The sequence below is a fragment of the Prionailurus bengalensis genome, chromosome B1, assembly GCF_016509475.1.
Source record: "Prionailurus bengalensis isolate Pbe53 chromosome B1, Fcat_Pben_1.1_paternal_pri, whole genome shotgun sequence".
Classification (NCBI taxonomy): Eukaryota; Metazoa; Chordata; class Mammalia; order Carnivora; family Felidae; genus Prionailurus; species Prionailurus bengalensis.
Genome location: NC_057344.1, coordinates 144,502,278 through 144,526,423, shown reverse-complemented (window position 1 = coordinate 144,526,423; position 24,146 = coordinate 144,502,278). Strand labels below are relative to the sequence as shown.

Sequence of the window (24,146 nt, the reverse complement as noted above, 5' to 3'; positions counted from 1 at the left end):
AAACATTAATAAGAGATTATTATGAGCAATTATATGTCAATAAATTGGGCAATCTGGAAGAAATGGACAAATTCCTAGAAACATATAAACTACCGAAACACTTGTTGAGATGAGCACAGAATGTTATATGTAGGGGATGAATCACTGGATTCTACTCCTGAAATCATTTTTGCACTATATACTAACTTGGATGTACATATATATATACACACATATATATATGTATATATATATGTATGTATATGTATATATATGTGTGTATGTGTATGTATATATATATATGTGTGTGTGTATGTATATGTGTATATATTATATTTAAATCAGTAACAAATACAAAGAAACTCATTGACAATAATACAATAATAGTAAGGGACTTTAATACCCCCTACTATGGGTGTTATAGACAGATCATCTAAGCAGAAAATCAGCAAGGAAACAATGGCTTTGAATGACACAGTGGACCAGATGGGCTTAACAGAGATTCAGAACATTTCATTCTAAAGCAGCAGAATACACATTTCTTTTTGAGTATATGGAACATTCTCCAGAGTAGATCACATCCTGGGTCACAAATCAGGGCTCAACTAGTACAAAAAGATTGAGATCATACCATACATATTTTCAGACCACAGTGCTATGAAACTTGAAGTCAACCACAAGGAAAAATTCTGGAAAGACCACAAATACATGGAGGTTAAAGAACATCCAACTGGAGAATGAATGGGTTAACCAGGAAATTAAATAAGAAATTTAAAAAGTACATGGAAGCAAATGAAAATGAAAACATGACAGTCCAAAACCTTTGGGATGCAACAAAGGTGATCCTAAGAGGGAAGTATATAGCAATACAGGCCTACATCAAGAAACAAGAAAAGTAAAAAAAAAACCAACCTAACCCTACACTTAAAGGAGCTAGAAAAGGAACAGCAAATTAAAGCCTAGAAAAGCCATCAGATGGGAAATAATAAAGATAAAAAAATGATATAGAAAAAAATCCCAGTAGAACAGATGAATGAAACTAAGAGCTGGGTCTTCGAAAGAATTAATAAAATTGGTAAATTCCTAGCCAGACTTACCAAAAAGGAGAGAGAAAGGACCCAAATAGATAAAATCACAAATAAAAGAGGAGAGATCACAATTAACACTATAGAAATACAAACAATTATAAGAGAATGTTATGAAAAATTACATGCCAACAAATTGGGCATTCTGGAGGAAATGGAGAAGTTCCTAAATATACAAACTACCAAAACTGAAACAGGAAGAATAGGAAATTTGAACAGACCCATAACCAGCAAAGAAGGTATATCAGTAATCAAAAGGCTCCCAACAAACAAGAATCCAGGACCAGATGACTTCCCAGGGGAATTACACCAGACACTTGAAGAAGAGTTAATACCTCTTCTTCTCAAACTATTCCAAAAAAATATAAATGGAAGTAAAACTTCAAAACTCATTCTATGAGGCCACATTTACCTTGATTTCAAAATGAGACCAGAACCCCACTAAAGCAGAATTACAGGGAATTCATCCCTGATAAACCTGTATGAAAAAATTCTCAACAAGATACTAGCAAATCGAGTCCAACAACACGTTAAAAGAACCATTCACCACAGTCAAGTGGGATTTATTCCTGGGCTGCAGGGGTGGTTCAGTATCCACAAATCAAACAATGTGATACACCACATTAATAAAAGGTAAGAAACACATGATCTTCTCAATAGATGCAGAAAAAGCATTTGACAAAATACAGTGTCCATATTTGATAAAAACTCTGAAGAAAGTAGGGATAGATGGAATGTACCTCAACATCATGAAAGCCATATTGAAAAGACCCACAGCTAATATTATCCTCAATGAGGAAAACCTGAGAGCTTTTTCTCTAAGCCCCATAGTAAGACAGGGATGTTCACTCTCACTCCTGTTATTTAATATCATACTGGAAGTCCCAGCCTTAGCAATCAGACAACAGGAAGAAAGAAAAGGCATCCAAATTAGCAAGTAAGAAGTCAAACTTTGGTTTTTCACAATGACATGATATTCTTATGTAGAAAACCCGAAAGACCCTACCAAAAAACTGCTAGAACTGATACACGAATTCAGCAAAGTTGCAGAATATGATATCAACGTACATAAATCTGTTGCATTTCTATCCACCAATAATGAAGCAGCACAAAGGGAAATCAAGTAATCAGTCCCATTCACAATTGTACAGAAAACCATATGATACCTAGGAATAAACCTAACCAAAGAGGTAAAAGATCTGTACTCTGAAAACGAGAGAGCTTATGAAAGAAATTGAAGATGACAAAATAGAAATGGAAAACATTTCATGATCATGAATTAGAAGAACAGATATTGTTAAAATGTCTATACTACCCAAAGCAATCTACACATTTAATGCAACCCGTATCACAATACCACCAGCATGTTTCACAGGGCTAGAACAAATCGTAAAATTTGTAGGAGCCAGAAAATACCCTTAGAGTCCAAAGCATTCTTGAAAAAGCAAAGCAAAGCTGGAGGCATAACAATTTCAGACTTCAAGCTGTATTACAAAGCTATAGGTCATCAAGACAGTATGGGATAGGCACAAAAATATACACATGGATCAGTGGAATAAAATAGAAAACCTGGAAATGGACCCATAACTATATAGTCAACTAATCTTTTTTTTTTTTAATTTTTTTTTCAACATTTATTTATTTTTGGGACAGGGAGAGACAGAGCATGAACGGGGGAGGGGCAGAAAGAGAGGGAGACACAGAATCGGAAACAGGCTCCAGGCTCTGAGCCATCAGCCCAGAGCCTGACGCGGGGCTCGAACTCAGACCGCGAGATCGTGACCTGGCTGAAGTCGGACGCTTAACCGACTGCGCCACCCAGGCGCCCCTATAGTCAACTAATCTTTGACAAAGCTGGAAGGAATATCCACTGGAAATAAGACTGACTCTTCAACAAATGGTGTTGGGAAAATTGGACAGCAACATGCAGAAGAATGAAAATGGACAACTTTCTTACACCATACACAAAAATAAAAATGGATAAAAGACCTAAGTATGAGACAAATCAAAATCCTAGAGGAGAACACAGGCATCAACCTCTGACCTTGGCCACAGCAACTTCTTACTAGACACATCTCTAGAGGCAAGGGAAACAAAAACAGAAATGAACTATTGGGATTTCATCAAGTAAAAAACCTTCTGCACAGTGAAGGAAAGAACAAAACAAATACTACTTACAGAATGGAAGAGGAATTTGCAAATGACATATCTGATAAAGGATTAGTATCCAAAATCTGTGAAGAACTTATCAAACTCAACACCCCAAAGGTAATCCAGTTAAGAAATGGGCAGAAGACATGAACAGGCATTTTCCCAAAGAAGACATTCAGGTAGCTAACAGACACATGAAAAGATGCTCAACTTCACTCATCATCAGAGAAATACAAGTCAAAACCACAGTGAGATCCCACCTCACACCTGTCATAATGGATAAAATTAACACAGGAAACAACAGACGGTGAGAATGCGGAGAAAGGGGAACCCTCTTAACACTGTTTGTGGGAATGCAAACTAGTGCAGCCACTCTGGAAAGCAGTATGGAGGTTCCTCAAGAAGTTAAAAATAGAACTACCCTATGACCCAGCAGTTGTATTACTATGCATTACCTAAAAGATACAAAAATACTGATTTGAAGGGGCACATGCACCCTGATGTTTATAACAGCATTATCAACAATAGCTAAATTATGGAAAGAGCCCAAATGTCCATCACCTGATGAATAGAGAAAGAAGATGTGGGGTGTGTGTGTGTGTGTATACACACACATATAATAGAACATTACCTATCAAAAAGAATGAAATCTTCCCATTTGCAATTACATGGATTGAGCTAGAGAGTCTTCTGCTAAGTGAAATAAGTCAATCAGGGAAAGAAAGAAATACCATATGATTTCACTTGTATGTGGCATTTAAGAAACAAAACAGATGAACATAGGGGAAGGGGGCAAAAAAGAGAGGCAAACCGTAAGAGACTCTCAACTATAAAGAACAAACTGAGGGTGGGCTGGTGACGGGGAGGGTACTTTTTGTGAAGAGCACTGGGTGTTATATGTAAGTGATGAATCGCTAGACTCTACTCCTGAAACCAGTATTATACTACATATTAACTTACCAGAATTTAAATGAAAACTTGAAACAAGAAAATAAGTAAAATAAAAAATAAAAACAGAAATGTGTATAAACTAGTTTGAGCTAAGGAAAAAGAATAATAAAGGTAGGCTCTTTTTTAAGTTTTTTTGTTTTGTTTTTTAATTTTAATGTTTATTCACTTTTTGAGAGAGAGCGAGCGCGCACATGCACGTGGGTGGGGGAGGGGCAGAGAGAGAGGGAGACACAGAATCCAAAGCAGGCCCCAGGCTCAGAGCCGTTGGCACAGAGCCCAACGCAGGGCTCGAACTCGGAATGGCGAGATCATGACCTGAGCCAAAGCCGGACACCCAACTGACTGAGCCACCCAGGTGCCCCTTAAGGTTTTTTTTTAATGTTTATTTATTTTTGAGGGGGGGGCAGAGTCAGAGTGTGAGCAGGGGAGGGGCAGAGAGAGAGGGAAACAGGGAACCTGAAGCAGGCTCCAGGCTTTGAGCTGTCAGCACAGAGCCTGACATGGGGCTCAAACTCATGAACTGTGAGATCATGATCTGAGCCGAAGTCGGATACTTAGGTGACTGAGCCACCTAGGCACCCCAAAGCTAGGCTTTTTGGATAATAAGCAGGGATTTTAAAAACTCAAGCCAGACGGATATAATCAGAACCTTGTTCCAATGTCACTGAATATAACTCTGGATGAAAAAAATGTATTTCTAGAAGGGATAAAAAATTATACTAAATTTAGCTCTAATATAGTTCTCTGTTAATGGTTTTAAACTTGTGTATGATTTCCAAGGTAAAAATTTATTGTGGGCCTTACAAAAACTAGTTATTCCCCCTCCACCCAAAAAATAGGTCAGTTGATTATGAATTGGAGAAAACATTGGTGTGGTACAATTTTCTGGTGGTCAAAAGTACTAATTTTGGTTTTAATCAAAGATTGTATGAGTGAACTGTGGGGTAAATGGGAACAAAATCCTTACTCCTTTCTCATGGGGAAATTACTGCAGGTTAGCCTTCTTCTGTACCGTTTTCCTAGAAAACTTGATAAAGGTAGAATGTGAATGTGAATGGTACAATAATGCTACATTTCTTATTTTTAAAAATGACCCATTGGAAAATTGTACCTGGATTGAGAAAACTATAGATGAATTATGATACCTGGTAGAAAACCATAGCTTTGGGATTCCCTGTGCCTTATAGTGCAAATATAAGATTTACTGGAAGGAAACTTCGAGAAATAGTACAATATACATCATACTCTGATCTCTCCTTGTTTTACTGAACAGGCTAGGCGTAGATCATCTGGCATTTTAGCCAGTGTTTCTGTAGAGAGGGTCAAGATTGTATATATGTAAATATGTTCTACATATTAGTAGAGTCATGGGGGCAGGGAATATATCAAGGTTCTTTAGCTGGAAAAGTAACCCTGTTACTTTTGCTCCAGAGGAGCCCCTGGATTCCAGTGGCTGGTTTTAGTCTATTTTATTAATCTTACTGAGACCTGTTGAGCCAGTTCTCTGCTAAGCCATCAAAAGAGGGAAGGAAGATAAACCTGTAGGACTGTCCAAATTTAGTTTTCATAAATCCACCCCTAGCCCTTGAGGGCTCATTAAACATAAGTATATTCACTGGTTCTGATTAACACTCCTTTTTAGCCTCCCCTGAGAGGAGTAAAGTTCCAGTAAGTCATAGTCTTTCACATCCTAATCATGGAAGTAACGTCTCATCACCTTTGCTGTATTCTGTTTGCTAAAAGCAAGTCTTTAGGCTCAGTCCACATGCAAGAGGAGAGGATTATATAAGGGCGTGAGTACCAGGAGGCAGGATCACTGGGAACCATGTCAGAAGCTGCCTACCATAATCCCATCCCGTTACAGTTGGTCACTTCCTCTTGAGGATGATCCAGATTGGCTGTCCTTTTTCCATAATAATCAGTTCCATGGTGACCTCTGTGGCAAAGGAGTCTAGCTACAGAACCACTGGAAGCAAAGTCAACCTCCAGTTTCATGTACTCATGGTTTTGATCTAATCAATATGATCTATTTGTTTGCTGAGGTCATATGAAATATGTATTGATTTACTGAAGTAAAAGCAGGTATTGTGTGAATGTGTATCCATCCACTGAGGTCAGAACAAGCACACCCACACAGAAAGGAGGAGAGTATGCTATTCCTCCAGTTCACCTCATTCTTTAACACCTAATTCCTTGATACTTGGAAAATTAGCTAACAGAGGTTAGCATGGTTTAATGCAACTTATAAATATCTCAAGACAGCCAACCAGTCAGTCTTGTAGAGATCTTCATTGGAAGGCTAATAGAATTTTTCGTTCGAGGTCCTAATCCTTTATAAATGACTTCCTTACTGTGGTAGATTTGCTTAGAGAGCCAGAAGCTATAGTAGATGATGGCCTCACATGCCTGATTTGCTTTGCCAGTCCCCAGGTGCTTTTCTCTAGGTGCATTCACTTCATATAAGCATGTACACATGTAGCATAAAGCTTGAGTTCTTGAGTTGTATTTGATGCATTTGTTTATGTAGAGAGGGACTACATATGGCTTCATCTTTAGTAATCCAGTTCTCAGTGTCTCAGGGGCCTGATCATACAGTCTAGAGCATTAGGATTGGCACATGAATGTATATAAAGGTAGATTTTAGTCAGTCCCAGGGCAGTGTACTTCCTGCCAGGATCACCATTTGAAGTTCAGCTACTCGCAAGAGCATCCAAGAAAATGAATAAGTTATTATAATGGATGGATGCAGCACTCCATTGGATGTGCCCAACCTGGAGGAAGGCTGTTTTACTAGAGAACTGTGCTGTCTTTTCAGGTGTGAAGTCTTGTAGCTAAGGTCTCCGTTGAGACAGTAGTTCAGGGTAAAGGAGTACATAAGGCTTTTGTGATGTCTGATGCGGAGGTTCTCAGATTTTCTTGGTTCATGGTGTTCCTAGTGTTGTCATAATTGTTTTGACAGTGTCCATATGCTAAAAGAAATACCTAAAAGGTTCCATTTATAGAGTCAAACAACTCAGTAAGTGTTTATGTTCTAACACCTTAGTAACTGTTTGAAAAAGTAATATACATAAACAGTTTTCTAAAGATTATTTCATTCTTAGCTACAGTAACTTGCTAATGGGATATATATGCCTGTTTAACACTGCACAGTTTGTCAGACTTTGCAATCAGATTAGACACCACTTATTTCCTGATCCACATTGATTTTTCAAATATATTTGCTTTTTGTCATAATTGCTGAAAACCCAGCCTTGCAAATATGTCCATCAAACAGAATATTGACATGCGATGACTTTGCAACTGAGCTCCACTTCAAGTTGTAGTTCTTGCTGTGCCTGACAGATACCAAGTACATCTGCGTTTGTCCTGAAATTTTAAAATATCCTTTGGTAGCCCTGTGAATTTGCTATAGCATTCACGGACACCTCCGCCACTGTTTGGAGACTGCAGGTCCCATAGACAGCCACTTGTTTGTGAAAGTGGTCAAGGCCTTAGGAGTCAGGTTTGGCTCTTAATTGGAAGTAAATCTCCATGGACAATGGAACTTCTGGGGTTTTATCTTACTGGTGGAACTTAAATTCAGGGAGAGCCCATCGCATGATAAGATAGTGGGTTGGAGAGACATGACTTTTCTTGCAGTGAGACAGTCTCAGTCCCAGTAACAGGCAAGCAGTAGCAGCTCCCAAAGGGAAGAAATGCTTATGTGCAGAAACCCAGTGATTAACAAATACTGCCTTAGTCTTGTTGCTGGAAATTCCAATCAGCTCTGAGTTTGGTTACAGACATCTGTAATTTCTGGGGATCTGAAGGAAAAAGGGAACTCCGGAGAGGGCTGTATTTACTGTTGTCTGGACTGTTTCTAAGTCTTCTTACTGTAGAGTTCTCTGCTAAAATGGCAGTTTACAAGGTTTTCTAGTGTGACTGGTAGAAATAGGCACCATTCGTGTTCTCATGGATTCTTTCCCTGGCCTCAGGTAGTTTCCCCATACCCGATCACATAAGTTGATCTGTATTTTGCTCAGTATTCAAAGGAAACCCTTTGAAGATCTCTGGGGTTCTCTCTGTACAGCACCCTCCTCTTTAGTACTCTGTAAAAACCAAATTATCTTTCTATTTTTGTATGGAAAAAATTTAAACTACTTAATGGTTATAGTACCATTCAAGTTTCTGTTTATTCTTGAGTTTTAATAAGTTCTGTTTTTCTAGGCATTTGTTCTATATTTCAAATTTATTGGTATAAATCTAGTCACAGTAATCTTGTGGGGTTTTTTTACACCTATCAAATCTGTGGTTATAGTCCCTTCTTTAATTCTCTATATATTTGTGCTTTCTCCTGTTTATTTCTGCACCAGTCTCCTCTCTTTTAACCCAAAATAGTTTACTTTTTTGCTGTTGAAAAACTAATGGAAAATTAAATTCAGTCAAATAGGGAAGAGAAATGCAGTCTTGAATAAATGGATCTGTGTTAAACATTAAAGAAGATCCATTCTCTATTACTGGAGGCTCTCAAAAATTTTGTGCTTAAAAATCACTTGGGATTTCTTGTTTAAAATGCAGAATACAAGGCATCACCCCCAGAAATTCTGTATCAGTCCATAGTCCTGGCTAGGGACTTTTTAATAAGCACCTGGTGTACTTTTTAATAAGCACCCAGATGATTCTTAAGTATATGATTAAAAGGCTACACTTTGAGAAATATACTCTAATGTGTGGTACAGACGAAAGATAAAAGTTTTAAAATCCCCCAGTGTCTAGTCCCCTGGCTGAATCTTTCTATTATACCAATAGCTTTCTTATCCACATCTTCCCTCACCTTTACCTCACCCTCAACTAAGTCCTCTGAGTAAGGCTTACACTTACTCATTTCCTGCTAAAGCAGTTTTTTGTATTAGTCTCTAGACTGTTAAAAAATGTCTAGTCTAGGGGTGCCTGGGTGGCTCAGTCTGTTAAGTGTCTGACTCTTGGTTTTGGCTCAGGTCATTATCTCACGGTTTGTGGGTGCAAGTCCCGTGTTGGGCTCTACACTGGCAGTGCAGAGCCTGCTTGGGATTCTCTCTCTCCCTCTCTCTGCCCCTCCCCAGATGTGTGCACGTGCGCTCTCTCTCTCTCCGCCTCTCTCTCAAAATAAATAAACAAAAATTTCAGTCTAGTCAGACACCTGAGGTTAGCCTCAGGGCACCATCCAGATTTGAACAGATCCCTACTATTTCCTTGACCAGTGGAAACTGGACCAAGACACCTAGATTCTTGGTTCAAATCCTACACAAGATGGTACAGGATTTGAGAGCAGATTATGGAAAAGTGCATCTCTCATAGTGAAGCCAGACATCTTGGGTCTCCCCCCCCACATTTTAGATGGAGAGATTCATCCTCAGGTAGCTGAATATCCAGATTAGATCAGTGAGTTAGCCAAACATGGAGAAGAGACCATGGGACTCTAGATCCTCATGTGACTTTCTAGGAAGCCCTCCGTATTTCATGGTGGCTCCAAATCTAAACATCCTCTCACTGAAGTTCTTGCCATAACCATAGTTGGGCATATCAGAGTTGTTGCTTCAGCACTGGTGACTTTTTCTAGGGCATCACCAAGGAGAGGGACTAGGACCGTATAAAGATAACACTAGTAGGTGCCATATTCCTGCTCTCCAAAAACTATAGAATTTTCTTATATAGGTAGATCAGTGTTCTGGAACAGACCATAGATTAATGTTTGGGGTAGACCAACTTGTTGCCTTATATGAATGTGAAGGATCTTTCTTTATATATTCAAGGATCTAGAAGACCTGATTGAGATTCTCTTTCTCCAGTGAATAGGAATTGTCATAGTAAAAGGATAGGTTTGCTGTTGAGGACATTTAGTATCTGAAGAGAAGATTAACTGAACAGATGGGTAAATTTTTTCCTAACTTTTGCAGACTAATCATAAAATAGAATCATAAAATGTTAGCCTTGGATGGGTATTTAGAGGTCATTTGAAGCAAATTCCCAGTAAAAGGTACAGCTAAGGAAACTTAATTCCAGAAGCATTAGATGTTTTATCAAAGATCATACTGTTTGGTGGCTGTAATATAAATACAAAAATGTAATTGTTCTGCATTTTGAATCCCACCAAATTATGGATCTGATAGACTAAAGCTGACAAATTAGGTTATCAGTAGCCATAAAACCAATTTGAAATCTTTACTAAGGCAGATCGTGTCTAACAAAGCTGTGTCTTCATATTTCAGGACTAAAAGCTGAAAATTGTATTGAGAACATGGGTAAGATATGCTTTTAAAGTATTATCTTTCTAAGGGGAATTTTATCAGTGTTCCTCTCCCAGGCATGCGGCAGAGCCACCCCACCATATTGTCACACCATCAGCCATCATTTTCTTGAGGCTAAGATGTGCTGCTGCTGCTACCACTGCCACCACCGCCACCACCACCGTGTCAGGTGGAGGGCCCAGGAGCCTCTGCTGCTTACTCTCCACCCCTAGCCACGCCTGGGGCTGTGCTCTCAAACACAGCATTTGCCTTGGGCATGCAGGGACCATGCTACTCTCACCGTAGCCTGTCCATGTAGGAGCTTAAGGACTTCTAAATGCCCCTACATGATTCCTATGCACAGAGCTAGATTCATAGTCTTATATTTTGATATCTTAGGAAATAACATCTGGGAGACTGACAAAGGGAAGAAGTAGAGTGCATTTGGCTTAAGGAGGGAATCGGGGGGTGGGGGACAGAATGGTAATATGGTTTGTCTGTCTCTGCTTCCTCAGTGAAAAATAAGAGGAGGTAACAAAAATAATCTTTCTCAGAGGACCATAGGAAAGATTTGGGAAGAGAAACAGGATTTCTATGAGGAATAGCATTATCAGATAAGCCCAATAGATTTGAACCAGGGTTTCCAGAAAATGCTGTAGGCTAATGCATGCTTTGGATGGATCCTTTTGAAGATTTCCTTGCTAAAAAGTTTGAGAATAACGGTCTGCTTCTAGCTGTCTTCCTGGCTAGTTTTTCTCTGAATTCTTCATGTAATTAAAATAAATCCATATCCATTTGCTTTGAGATTAAAATCTTAAATTTCTCATATTACTGTATTTTTGTAAGCCAACCTAAATCTTTATTATTAACAAGCATTTAAAAATAGAGTGAACCTGACATTTATTTAAATCTGATGATAGTACTTAGGTAATGAAAACGTGTTTGTGTTTCAGAATATTCTCAACCCATCTATATCTACAACCCTGGTAAGTGTGCTCTAATTTTTAAAAATAATCTTTAAATGGATGTTTAATATTTAGCAGCTCTTTCCTGTTAGCAAATTCACTTCTTAGCTGAAGAAAGAGTACTTTGCAGACAGGAAGGGAAGTAACTTGACAGATAAGCGGGGGGGGGGGGGGGTATCTATTTTGGGGAAACTTACCTTCCTACAAATGAGAGGGGTTGGATCTTTGGAGATCTGAAGAATATGGAAACGTTCAGGGGAGTAGACCTGAAGAGCTAGTTGCTTTTGACAGGTCTGAGGACCTCTTATGTATAGTTCTGTATTTAGTCATTGAAATTAGCCTGTGTGGCATCACACATCCAGATGAAAGTAGAAAAGCTACTCATTTGCATCTGTCAGAGATGCTGATATTTGCTATCATTTGACTAAAGAATCTAGGTGATTAGATGCTTTTCCTCCCTAAGTTTCCACTTATGGTGATGTGACTCAGATCACTTCTTTGCATTTAAGTTCCTTATTATGTGTTTGGCCCATGTAGCTACAGTATGTTTTTCTTTATTGATGAGAGAACAGCATCTGGCTTTTTCTTAAGTATGCAATTTACTTGATTTTTAGCAGATATTTCCTGTCCTGATGTGAAGCATTTTATGCCCTTGAGGACTTGCTTTGCAACACTTCTTATTGGCCCATTGCAGCCACAAGTTTTACTGGTCATTTCACAGAGATTTCAGCTAACTCTTCAAGATAGACATTTTTCTAGCTCATTGAGATCCCCAAGAGATTTGCTATATGTGATGATTTTTCTTTATAAAGGGGGCCAGAGGAAGGTTCCAATTAGGTACATTTAGACCCTGGCTTACATTTAGTAGCTTTAGTTGACTGGATGTACCAAGTGATTCTTTATGGCTATCATACCTGAAAATAGTTTGTTGTAACTATAGTAATTCTCAGTTATTTTGTTTTATCACTAAAACGGATAAGTTTCTTCTTATAACTTAGGTGAGAAAAACCAGAATCTTGAAGACTCTGGTAAGACATTTTCATAAACTCTGGGGGTTTTAATTTGCAATATGGCTCTCTTAGTGGTGGAAACAGGTAAGCATGGCATGGTAAGGAAAAGTTGGAAGAAGGCAGAACCCACTTTAGCGTACTCGTTTGGTATATCAGAGCCCTCCTGAGTTACAGATGGACCTTCTTTGTAAAGATGACACAGCAGCTCTCTCTCTTACCTATCTGTCTTATCTCCAAGATGACCCACAGAGCAGTTAGAGACATGACATGAGGAATTAGTTCTAAAGAGCATATTTTCTGCTTTTATGTAAGGTTAGCTGTTACATGGGTAGAGGAAAGTATGACTAATTACTCACAAACTCTTGTGACCTAGGGTTAGGGTGTTGAGCAGGAGCATTAAAAAATGGCATTATTCTTTTCTAAATTAAAATGATTTTGTGTATTTATTTCTGCTTCCAGCAATCTGAGTAATAAATGCTGTTAACTATATACATCTGATTGTTTAGTGTATTTCAAAGTACAACTCATTTCCAGGTTTTTGTTTTTGTTGTTTTTTTTTATAATGATATTACTCAAATGTCCTCAAGGGTGCTGAGACAGGGACCCTCATAAATTAATGATAAGATTATAAATTGGAACTTTTTTGAAGGGCAGTTTGATAGTATGTAGCCTTAAAAATGTCCATGCCTTTTAACCTAGTTTTAACACTTTTAGATATTTGTCCTAAGGAAATATAAAGATTTGTGTGCAAAATGTTTACACTGTGATGGTAGCCAGAATTTATAAATAACCTTAGTGTCCAACAGTGGGGTATTGTTAACTAATATCCATATTATTAAACACTAAACAACTTAAAAATCATGTTTTTGAAAAATATTTAAAGACATGAGAAAGTGCTTATAGTGGCAAGTAAAAATATGATGTAAAACAGTGTACAGACTGTAATGGCAACTTCATTCTAACTGTCAAAAGATACAAACATCCACTTATAAATAAGTACTGGGTATGTAATGTAAAGAATGATGACTAGACTACTACTGCTGTATGGCACATTTTAAAGTTGTTAAGAAAGTAGATCTTGTCACAAGGGAAAAATTCTTTCTTTTTTAAAATAACTACATGAGATGCTTTTTTAAATTCTCCATTCTTTCTTTTTTTAAATAACTATATGAGATGCTGGATGTTAATTGTAATCATTTCACAATATATATAATTCAAATCATGCTGTACACCTTAAACTTACAGTGCTATCAATTACATCATCAATAAAGTTGGGAAATTAAAAATGTATATGGACATACATTATACATAGCAAAGAAATTGAAAGGAGATATACCAAAAATGTTGAGCATGAGTAGCTCTGAAATCTGGGATTTTGAGTAACTTTTAATAATTTCCTGTGTTTTTCCAAATTATCTGTAATTATAATGTATGTAATCGAGAAGTTTTATTTTTAAGAAATAAATCTAGGTCAGAGTCTTTGGACTGAATCTTAAAAAAATCAACAAGAGCTGAGAGGAAGTTTTGCTTACTCTCAGAGAGCTCCTGGGTCACTAGCCATAGTTGTTCTCACTGTTAAGTCAGACTCCAGGCCCCTGTCCCCTGCCACCTCTCAGAGCTTTTAGTTTTCCACTGTAAAAAGCCATATAAATATAAGGTTACATTAATTTTCAAGTTGATTGTATTTTTCACTAAACAATTTCTGCTCTCATCATTAGGAACGAAAAGCCAGGAGACCACTGTCTTACCTGGTAAGTGATCTTTTTCCGTACCCTCTGAGACTGGCTATAAGTTTAGGAGGTGACATGAGGACTGACTCCTAGGACTAAGGCCATTGTTGGACATGGAAGAGTTTGAGGAATGAGTTAAGCCAGAACAGAGGGACTCCGTTAATTGAATGTTTAATATGTTCCACGCAGTGTACTAAGCACTTTTATGATGTATCTCCTTTAATTATCATTTACTACAAACCTACAGTGTAAGTATTTCTTGGCATAAATAAGGAATTGAAGCTCAGAGGGATTAGAAGCCTGCCCAATCACAGAACTAATAATTATAATGACAATAGTACTAGACCAAGCAGTCTCTTAGACCCAGCACTATTTCGTTTAAAAGCCAATGTGCTAGGACTGCCTTATAAAGATTGATTGAAGATATATGGGCCATATCATGAAAGTTCTTGAAGACCAGGCTAAAGAGTGGTCTTGCTTTGTCAGAGGATGAAGAGCCATTGAAAGGTGTTTGGGGTCGGGGGGAGTACCTGGGTGGCTCAGTTGGTTAAACGTCCAACTCTTCATTTCCACTCAGGTCATGTTCTCACGGCTCGTGGGATTGAGCCCCGTGTCAGGCTATGCATTGGCTACACAGAGCCTGTTGGGATTTTCTCCCTCTCTCTCTCTCTGACCCTCCCCTACTTGTGCATGTGCTCGCTCTCAAATAAATTAAAAAATTAAAAAATAAATAAATTAAAAAAAAAAGATGGGGTGCCTCGGTGGCTCAGTCGGTTAAGCGTCCAACTCTTGATTTTGGCTCAGGTCATAATCTCATAGTTTGTGGGTTCCAGCCCCATGTGGGGCTGTGCACTGATAGCATGGACCCTGCTTGGGGTTCTCTCTCTCCCTCTCTCTCTGCCCCTCCCTTGCTCTCTTTTTCTCAAAAATAAATAAAACTTAGGGGCGCCTGGGTGGCACAGTCGGTTAAGCGTCCGACTTCAGCCAGGTCACGATCTCGCGGTCTGTGAGTTCGAGCCCCACGTCAGGCTCTGGGCTGATGGCTCAGAGCCTGGAGCCTATTTCCGATTCTGTGTCTCCCTCTCTCTCTGCCCCTCCCCCGTTCATGCTCTGTCTCTCTCTGTCCCAAAAATAAATAAACGTTGAAAAAAAAATTAAAAAAATATAAATAAAACTTAAAAAAAAAAGGTGTTTTTGTTGATAGTTTTCCCTTTTTTTTTTTTAAGGATTGGAGATGGGGGAGGTGTAGACAGAGGGGACCATTCACAATGCAAGACAATTGATTAACACTAATATTTATTTTTGTCTTGAGGTATGATGAGCCATGAACCCACGCAAATACCTGGTAAGACAGCTTTCTTTTTACTCTTTGGGTCCAAGTATGAGGTGAGAAGACTTTCCCCAGGCATTAAGAAATATATCTTCATGAGACTATTATTCATTAACATTTCCCTTACAGCCTACTGCTAGCCATTCTACTAAGATTTAGCTGGGGAGGAGAGTAGAGAGGAAAAAAAGTGTCTTTCTTCCCTAGCATTCGTACGTTCCTAGAGCAGGAAACTTAGCTTGTTAGGGGCATGGCTGAAGGCAAGGCTGCTGGGACCTGGAGGCATGCAGGCCAGCACCTTCTAGGTTCTATAGCTTAAGTTACTCAGAAAATTCAGCGTCATGAAGATGCTGACTATTCGCTTTGGCTAACATTTCAGCATCTAGAATTTCCAGGTAACAAAATACAGTCTTCTAGCATACAGACAAGCCATGGCAGAAAGCTTCTCTGAGCTTGAAGTGGATTTGCACAGTGAGGGCTCTCATAGCCATAACTTTTAAATAAAAAGCCAGGAATCACAATGCAGTGGGAGCTTTGGCATTTGTATCACTTAAGCTCATCAGACAAGAAGAGTTGGGAGAACGTACTCATTGGAGCAAACTGTAAGTCACTGAAAACTTCTTTCTCGTTTAGGAATGAAAATTCCAGAAACTTTTTCACTACCTGGTAAGCAGTGGTTGGCATATGAGAGAAGAAGTTGCCCATTTGGGGGGTTTAGTTAACAGTTGTCACCATTAGATATGCAGGGGAGCCTCAGTACTTTGCACAAGATTACGTAAGTGAGTGAAGGACCCAGGTCTCTTAACTTAGGGCCAAGTACCCATTATTCCTGAAGACTTTGGTTCCTTAAGTGTTTTTCCAGTTTTATTTACCATGGCACATTTAGCCTACCAATAAAATATAATCATGAAAAAAGATATTTAAACAGTGTGAGGCTGTGGTGAGGACAAGGCTATTGAGGAGCCTTGAGCTTCTGTGACCAGAGAAACTGAATAGTGTTTCCTGTCAAGTTCCTCAGAAGGGGCTCAGAAAATATGCTTACAGAGGAGGAAAAATGTTGAAAGGCCCCCAAACTTCATTTTTTTTTTCCTGGATTTTCCGTGTTGTGTCACACATTTATTTGGTTACAACTTTGAAGTGAACCTCTAACAACACTGATGACACACCTTGTGTGTCTACAACTCTTCAGCTCAGTGGCCCGAGTTTGCATAGTATTTTCATTGGCTCCTTTGAGATACAGTGGTTATCTGAAAGGCAGCTGCTGAGCCAGGTGTCGGGAATGAACACAGGCTGTATAGACAGACAGACCCAGCTTAGTGAAGTCTTTCCTCTGCCATTTTCACAGGGTAACTTTTCATGTAAGCTATTTCATTTTCCTGTGCTGGTGCTTCTGCTTCCACTTCCACATCTGTAAAATGAAGAAAATTTATGTCTTGCAGGACTGATTAAAGTCCTAATGAGATAAAGTTTGGCAAAATGAATGGTAGTTTAAAATAGTTAAAATAGTAGTAAGTTGTAGCTGTCTTTATTATTATTATCTGAAATTCTTTCTCATTTAGGAATAAAAGTGGTGCAACTGGATGAAAAACCTGGTAATAAATTCTTTTTGGGGGGTGGAGGTACCATGGGGTTCTGGGTCCTTTAATATCATCATTCAGTTAGCTCAGTTTAAGGGGGCTAAGGAAGACACCTGGGCTGCACAGCTTCTCTGATACCCCAGTATGCAAGCCAGAGGGAGAAAATATTGAGAACCCCATTCAGTGTGAGCAGCAGGCTGCTATTATGGCTCTCTGGGCTAAGCAAAGAAAAAGATAGTTGACCGGCAACTGGAAGAGTTGGCTTCCAGTTGCACATGTCTATTACAGAATGGAACAGGAGGCTTCCCAGGGTCAGGTGGCTACTGTGAGGGGATCTGTAGTAACAGGAACAGCATCATCAGAGTGGTGTGTATGAGAAGCCTACAGCATGAGACCAGTCATTCTGTGTTCCTCACTGCACTTGCCATGTCCTCCAGAGAGGCCATTAGGTTTTGCTGGGAATGTTTTGTATTGTGCTCTCTCCTAGAAAGCTGTGTGTAGTGCAAGCTTTTTAAAAGTGTCAAAACATTTACACAGGATCTCGTTTAATCGTTAAGATAAATATTGTTATTGCCATTTCAGAGATGAAAGTATGGAATATAGGAAATTTAAGGAACCTGTAAAGGACTAGAAAGAGAAAACCAGGACTCACACTTTTCAAATTTTGTTCACTTTCTGTCATGTGACACTTGTCTTCCAGCCAGATTTAGTTATAAAAAAAATACGCCTCTATCCTGGGCTCCTGGAATGGGTATTTGGCTTCAAAACTATCAAAATATGGCAATATTGTAATATTTCAATGCTAGCACAGCATTGTAATTGAGGTGGTATATCATAGTAATGGAGAACAGAGGCTTTGAAATCAGACATTGCTACCACTGATTGCCTCTGTGATTTTGTGCAAGTTTTGAGGAACATCTGTATAATACTGATAACTATATCTACTGGGACTGTAAGAAATCTGACAGTTACATAAATCGTTTACACAATGCATGATACATAGAAAGCACTCAGTAAATAGTTGGTATTAATGTTGTACTTGGGAATCTTAGTTCAATGTGCAGAAAAAGTAGTTTTTTGTAAATAAAATTTTAATTTTTCTTTTAATGGAAACACATGTACATACAAGGTAAACAAAATTTCAAAGAGCACAAGTGAGTAAAAATTAAACCCTTCCCCAACCCCACACATACATATAAGCCCAATACCTTACCCTGCAGGCCCATTCTCAGAGATAACCATGTTTGCTTAATCATTTAGTCAGATTTTTCTCTTTCTGGATATATAGATGCACAATGCAACTAACTCAAAATCTGTTTCTATTTTAGAAGACCAAAGTCAGGAAGATATCGGCAATCCTAGTAAGAAATACTTCATTTCCTCAGTTGATAAGTGTCTGATCTGCAATATAAAAGAAGTGACAAATTTATTTTTCTTCAATAACAGGAACAAAGTTTCAAGAGTTTCAGGAATCATAATAACGGAATATAATGTCATATCCAAATGCTTATTGTGTGTATATGGTGGGAGCAACTGGGCTTTATTTCTTAAGCAGTCATTTTCAACTGTGTTCTGTTTAGAGTGGTGGTTCTCAACCCTATCAACCCACTTCTCCCTTTTTATAACAAGTATTTATAAAGCCTTTATACTATCCTGAAGTACCATTCATAGATAAGAAGACCCACCCGCACCCATAAAAATATCAGTATAATTTTTTAATTATAATTTATAACAAAATTATGTAAATTTCAATACGTAAGTGCCTACATTATACTAAAAGACATAATGGACAGATGATTGTATTTACTTAACACAAATTGGATTTAAGAGAAGACTGGAAGCTATTCTATGCAAGTATAAGAAAATGAAAGAGAAGAAGTAGAAACTAGATGGAAACTAATGTTTATTAAAACTATCCAAAAATACTTTGTTTCTACATAAAATTGATTTTGGTTCTGGGTTTAAGTATTATAAATAGATTATTAACTTACATGTGTGTCTGGCAGTGCATTTGAAGTTTGTGTGGAAGTGGGTTAATTTTTCATTGTGCAAACACTGTCCAGAGCATTGGACAGCATCCATCTTGCCTTCTGTACTTCTACCTCACTATTGTGACTACCAAAAAATACTCTGACAAGTTCCCAAACTGCCTCCTAGGGGACAGTCCTGCTCCCTTGAGAACCACGGCTCCGTAGTAACAAACTAATGTATGAATACACTTGCCTCTCCATTTCCCCATCTGTATACATACAAATGCATGGCAAGTAAATTGATAATATGAGTTAAAGACTTACAAACATTATTGCCTGTTTCTCTGTGTTTCATGTATGAAATCTGAGTGGTGATCCCATTTGGATACTTCCTAGTTCTCCCTTGTATGGTCTAAACCAAAATATAGCCATAATTTAGTTAAGGGATAACTGAATTATCATGTGAAACATCATCCTCACATGGATGGACTGCACTGTTCCTCTTCACTAGTTCCTATGTAAGGGAAGCCATTTTCTACAGTGTTTCATGTATGGAGGGGAAAAGTTAATTTATTTTATCAGCTGGCAGGACTCAGCATTTAAAAGTGCAGCTATATTTAATCATTTATTAGTCGCTGGTGGCATATATATATTAGATATAGCCTTACTTGAAATAAACACAGAATTAAACTTTACCTTGCATGTATAAACAGAAAATTGCTATGAAATTCTAGAGAACTTGAACAACAACAACAAAATGTGTTGTCTGCATAGATATTAAAAAGGCTGTGGAATCCTCCATGAAACCTAGAGCAGCATACCCTGATGGTATATATGAAAATGTAGCCTGAAATCTGTAATGAACTATATTTATTTCAACATTGTTTCTGGTTAGAAGTATTTTAGTTAAGTTTGTGACTCAGGCTAAATGTCTGCATGGTTTAGGTGGATAAAACTCAGTATCAGAAATGACATGTGTCAGTCACTGTGTCTTCTCATTAACAGCTCCAGGTCCGGTTCCAGTTCCAGTTCCAGGTCCCGAAACCCATCCCTCTGCATCCTCTGGCAAAATGCTCCTTCCACCATTGGCGACGTTTATCATTTTAATCATAGCTTCTGCTGTAAATCTCGTTGTTGTTCTGTAGTCTGTTACATTCTTTATTACTTAAAATATCCTGAGGCCACAGGAAACCATCAAAAGGAATGATGTATTTTTCACTTTTGGTCAAAGTCACTTGATAACATGAGGACTGCACATTTGTTATTTACTTTGCAAATTCAGAGTTGGTCCAGATATGTCATAGAATTCATTTTTCATTTATTTCTATATTAATTTATGATTGCAAAAAACTCGCCTGTATACTTCTGATTGAATTCAATAAAATAATTTAACATTGTTGGATATAATTTCAGAATTGCCAGATTATTAAAATATCAATACTGTTAGTGATTAACATGAATTTAATTCCTGAATTAGAATTTTAAAGATTGTTTTACTCATCTTTCAGTGATCAAACTTTAACTTCAAATAGCATTATTCCTCAATCTCTTCATCTTCCCTCAATATATGAACACTTACATAAACACAGTCATTAACGAAGTGTTTCATTTATAGTCCCTGAGTTAAATCTCATATTAACCCAGGAAAGTAGACAGTAGTGAATGAATATATGTGCTAAATAAGCAAGGAAAAATGCGGTTATACAGTGTGGTATCCTTTTCCCCAAGATATTGTGGTGGTTGAATAGTGACTTATTTAGGCCTGGGCTTTGATAACTGGCACTTGTTTACATTTTGCAATGTTTCAAAGAGGATTTAAGTCCACTTTGAAAGATCAGAGAAAAACTAAAAATGTAAACTAGGTGTTAGCGGTTCAATGTGCTTTTTTTAAAAAGTCTGTACACTTTTTTCCCCCCTTGTTTGGCTTATTTTATATCTAATTTTTAATTTTTTTTAAATGTTTATTTTTGAGAGCGAGAGAGACAGAGCACAACCGGGGGAGGGGCAGAGAGAGAGAAGGAGACAGAATCTGAAGCAGGCTCCAGGCTCTGAACTATCCAAGAGACCCACACAGGGCTTGAACCCATGGACTGAGGGATCATGACCTGAACTGAAGTTGGATGTTTAACCGAGTGAGCCACCCAGACACCCCTATTTTTAAAATGTTTAATTACAACTGACGCAGAATACTAGTTTCAGGTGTACAACAGTGATTTAAGAATTACATACATTTTGAAATGCTTACCACAGTAAGTGTAGTTACCAGCTATCACTGCACAAAAATTAATTACAGTATTATGGACTACATTGCCTATGCTTTGTTTTTCATCCCTGTGACTGACTTATTTTATAACTGGAAGTTTGTACCTCTTAATCCCTTTCATCCATTTTGCACACCTCCCTGCCCCCACCTCTCTGGCAACCACCATGTCTCTGTATTTATGAGTTTGTTTCTGTGTTTTGTTTGTTCATTTGTTTTGTTTCTTAGCACATATAAATGAAATCATATGGTATTTGTCTTTCCCTGTCTGACATAATTAGTCTAAATACCCTTTGGTTCATCCATGTCATCACAGACAGCAAGGTTTCATTATTTTTATGGCTGAGTCATATTCCATTGTATATATAAATACCGCAACTTCTTTATGCATTCATCTATCAGTGGACACCTGAGTTGCTTCCATACCTTGGCTATTATAAACAATGCCACAATAAACTTGGGGTGCATATTACTTTGCGAGTTAGAGTTTTGGCTTGCTTTGGCTAAATACCTCCTAGTAGTGGAACTACCGGATTATATAGTATTTCTGTTTTTAATTTTTTGAGGAACCCCCATACTGTCTTCCATCCTGGTTGTACCAATTTACATTCCCACCATCAGTGCACAAGTGTTCCCTTTTCTCTACATCCTCGCCAACACTTGTTATCTCTTGTCTCCTTGGTACTAGGCTTTCTGACTGTTATGAGATGATACTTCATTGTGGTTTTGGTTTGCATTTTCCTGATATAGTGATGTTGAGCATCTCTCTTCATGTGTATGTTGGCCATCTGTATGTCTTCTTTGAAAAATGCCTATTTAGATCCTCTGCCCATTTTTAATCTGATTGTTGGTTTTCTTGGCATTTAGTTGTATGAATTCGTTCTTTTTTTGGTGGGGGGGGGAGGAAATTATCCCTTTATTGGATATATCATTTGCAGATACATTGTCCCATTCCATAGGTTGCCTCTTTGTTTTGTTGATGGTCCTGTGCTGTGCAAAAGCCTTTTTATCTTATGTAGTCTCAGTTGTTTGGTTTTGCTTTTGTTTCCCATGCCTGAGGGGACAGATCTAGGAAAATATTTCTGGGGCCAGAAATATATTTCTGATGTCCAGAATTACCTCTATGTTTTCTTTTAGGAGTTTTATGGTTTTAGGTCTCACATTTAAGTCTTCAATTCATTTTTAGTTTATTTTTGTGTGTGGTATAAAAAAGTGGTCCAATTTCATTCTTTTGCATGTAGTTTTCTAGTTTTCCCGGTACCATTTATTAAAGAGACTGTCTTTTCCTTGTGGTGCATTCTTGCCTTCTTTATCACAGATTAATTCACCATATATATGTGGGTTTATTTCTGGGCTTTCTGTTCTATTTAGTTGATCTATGTGTCTTTTTATGTGCCAGTACCATACTGTTTTGATTACAATAGATTTGTGCTATATTTGTTGTATATTTGTAGCGTGATACCTCCAGTTTTGTTCTTCTTTCTCAAGATTGCTTCGGCTATTTCGTATCCTTTGTGGTTCCATACAAATTTTAGAATTATTTGTTCTGTGAAAAATACTATTGGCATTTTGATAGGGATTGTACTCAATCTGTAGATTGCTTTGGTTGGTATGTAAATTTAACATTATCCTTCCAGTTCATTAGCACAGAAAATCTTTCCATTTATCTGTGTCATCTTCAGTTTCTTCATGTCATCAATATCTTAATAATTTTCAGAGTGCAGGTCTTTGACCTCCTTGGTTAAATTTATTCCCTAGGTATTTTATTCTTTTTGATGTAATTGTACATGGGATTGTTTTCTTAATTTCTTTTTCTGATAGTTTGTTATTAGTGTATAGAAACAATAGATTGTGTTTATTAATTGTGTATTCTGAAACTTTACTGAATCATTTATTAGTCCTGGTAGCTTTTTGGTGGAGTATTAAGGTGTTCTTTATATAGTGTCATGCAGGTAGTGACAGTTTCATTTTTCTTTACCAGTTTGGATGCCTTTTATTTCCTTGTCTGATTGCTGCAGCTTGGACTTCAATACTATGTTGAATAAGTGTGGTGAGAGTTTTATTAGTTTATTAGACCACTTAATTAGTTCTCAACTAGTAACTAACCAGTTGATTAGTTGATTAGAACAACAAAATAAGTTGTCTTGTTCCTTAGAAGAAAAGCTTTCATCTTTTCACCATTGAGTATGTTCGCTATAGGCTTGTCACATGTGGCCTGTTGAGGTACATTCCCTCTCTACCCGCTCTGTTGAGAATTTGTATCATAAATAGATGTTGAATTCTGTCACATGCTTTTTCTGCATCTATTGAAATGATCATACGATTTTAATCCTTCATTTTCTTAATATGTATCATGTTGATTTATTTGTAGATATTGAACTGTCCTTGCATCCCTGAAATAAATTCAAAATAAATTGATCATGATGAATGATCCTTTTTTTCTTTTTAACATACTGTTGAATTCAATTTATGAATATTTTGTTGAGGATTTTTGCATCTATGTTATTCTGGAGTGTTTGCAATTTTTAATGTTTTTCATACTATCTCTGTCTGGGTTTGGTATCAGGGTGATGCTGGTCTCCGAGAATGAATTTGGAATCATCCTCTAATATTTTTTTGGAATAGCTTGAGAAGGATAGGTATTAACTCTTCTTTAAATGTTTTGTACAAGTCACCTATGAAGCTATCTGGTCCTAGACTTTTTATGTTAGAGGTTTTTTTATTACTGATTCAATTTCATTACCTGTAATTGGTCTGTTCACATTTTCTGCTTATTCCTGATTTAATCTTAGAAGATTGTATGTTTCTGGAAATTTAGGTCTTTCTTCTAGGTTGTCAAATTTGTTGACATAACACTTTTTCATAGTAGTCTTGATCCTTTGTATTTTTGTGGGGT

The 24,146-nt window shown here is 37.6% G+C and overlaps 1 protein-coding gene across 8 annotated transcripts in view; it reads left to right on the top strand.

The window, feature by feature from the left end:
- Positions 1-20,397, top strand: part of ART3 (ADP-ribosyltransferase 3 (inactive)) — a 141,509-nt gene extending 121,112 nt beyond the window's left edge. For 3 of the 8 annotated variants that reach the window (XM_043572437.1, XM_043572438.1, XM_043572436.1), the window contains exons 4-12: positions 10,394-10,426; positions 11,365-11,397; positions 12,375-12,404; positions 14,105-14,137; positions 15,429-15,461; positions 16,077-16,109; positions 17,003-17,035; positions 18,349-18,381; positions 19,996-20,397. In XM_043572437.1, coding sequence (XP_043428372.1) covers positions 10,394-10,426; positions 11,365-11,397; positions 12,375-12,404; positions 14,105-14,137; positions 15,429-15,461; positions 16,077-16,109; positions 17,003-17,035; positions 18,349-18,381; positions 19,996-20,135 — 401 coding nt within the window. In that variant the 3' untranslated portion in view covers positions 20,136-20,397. The remainder of the gene's footprint in view (positions 1-10,393; positions 10,427-11,364; positions 11,398-12,374; positions 12,405-14,104; positions 14,138-15,428; positions 15,462-16,076; positions 16,110-17,002; positions 17,036-18,348; positions 18,382-19,995) is intronic. The other 5 variants (XM_043572439.1, XM_043572440.1, XM_043572441.1 and 2 more) reach the window with 5 other exon arrangements.
- Positions 20,398-24,146: the final 3,749 nt, after the last annotated feature.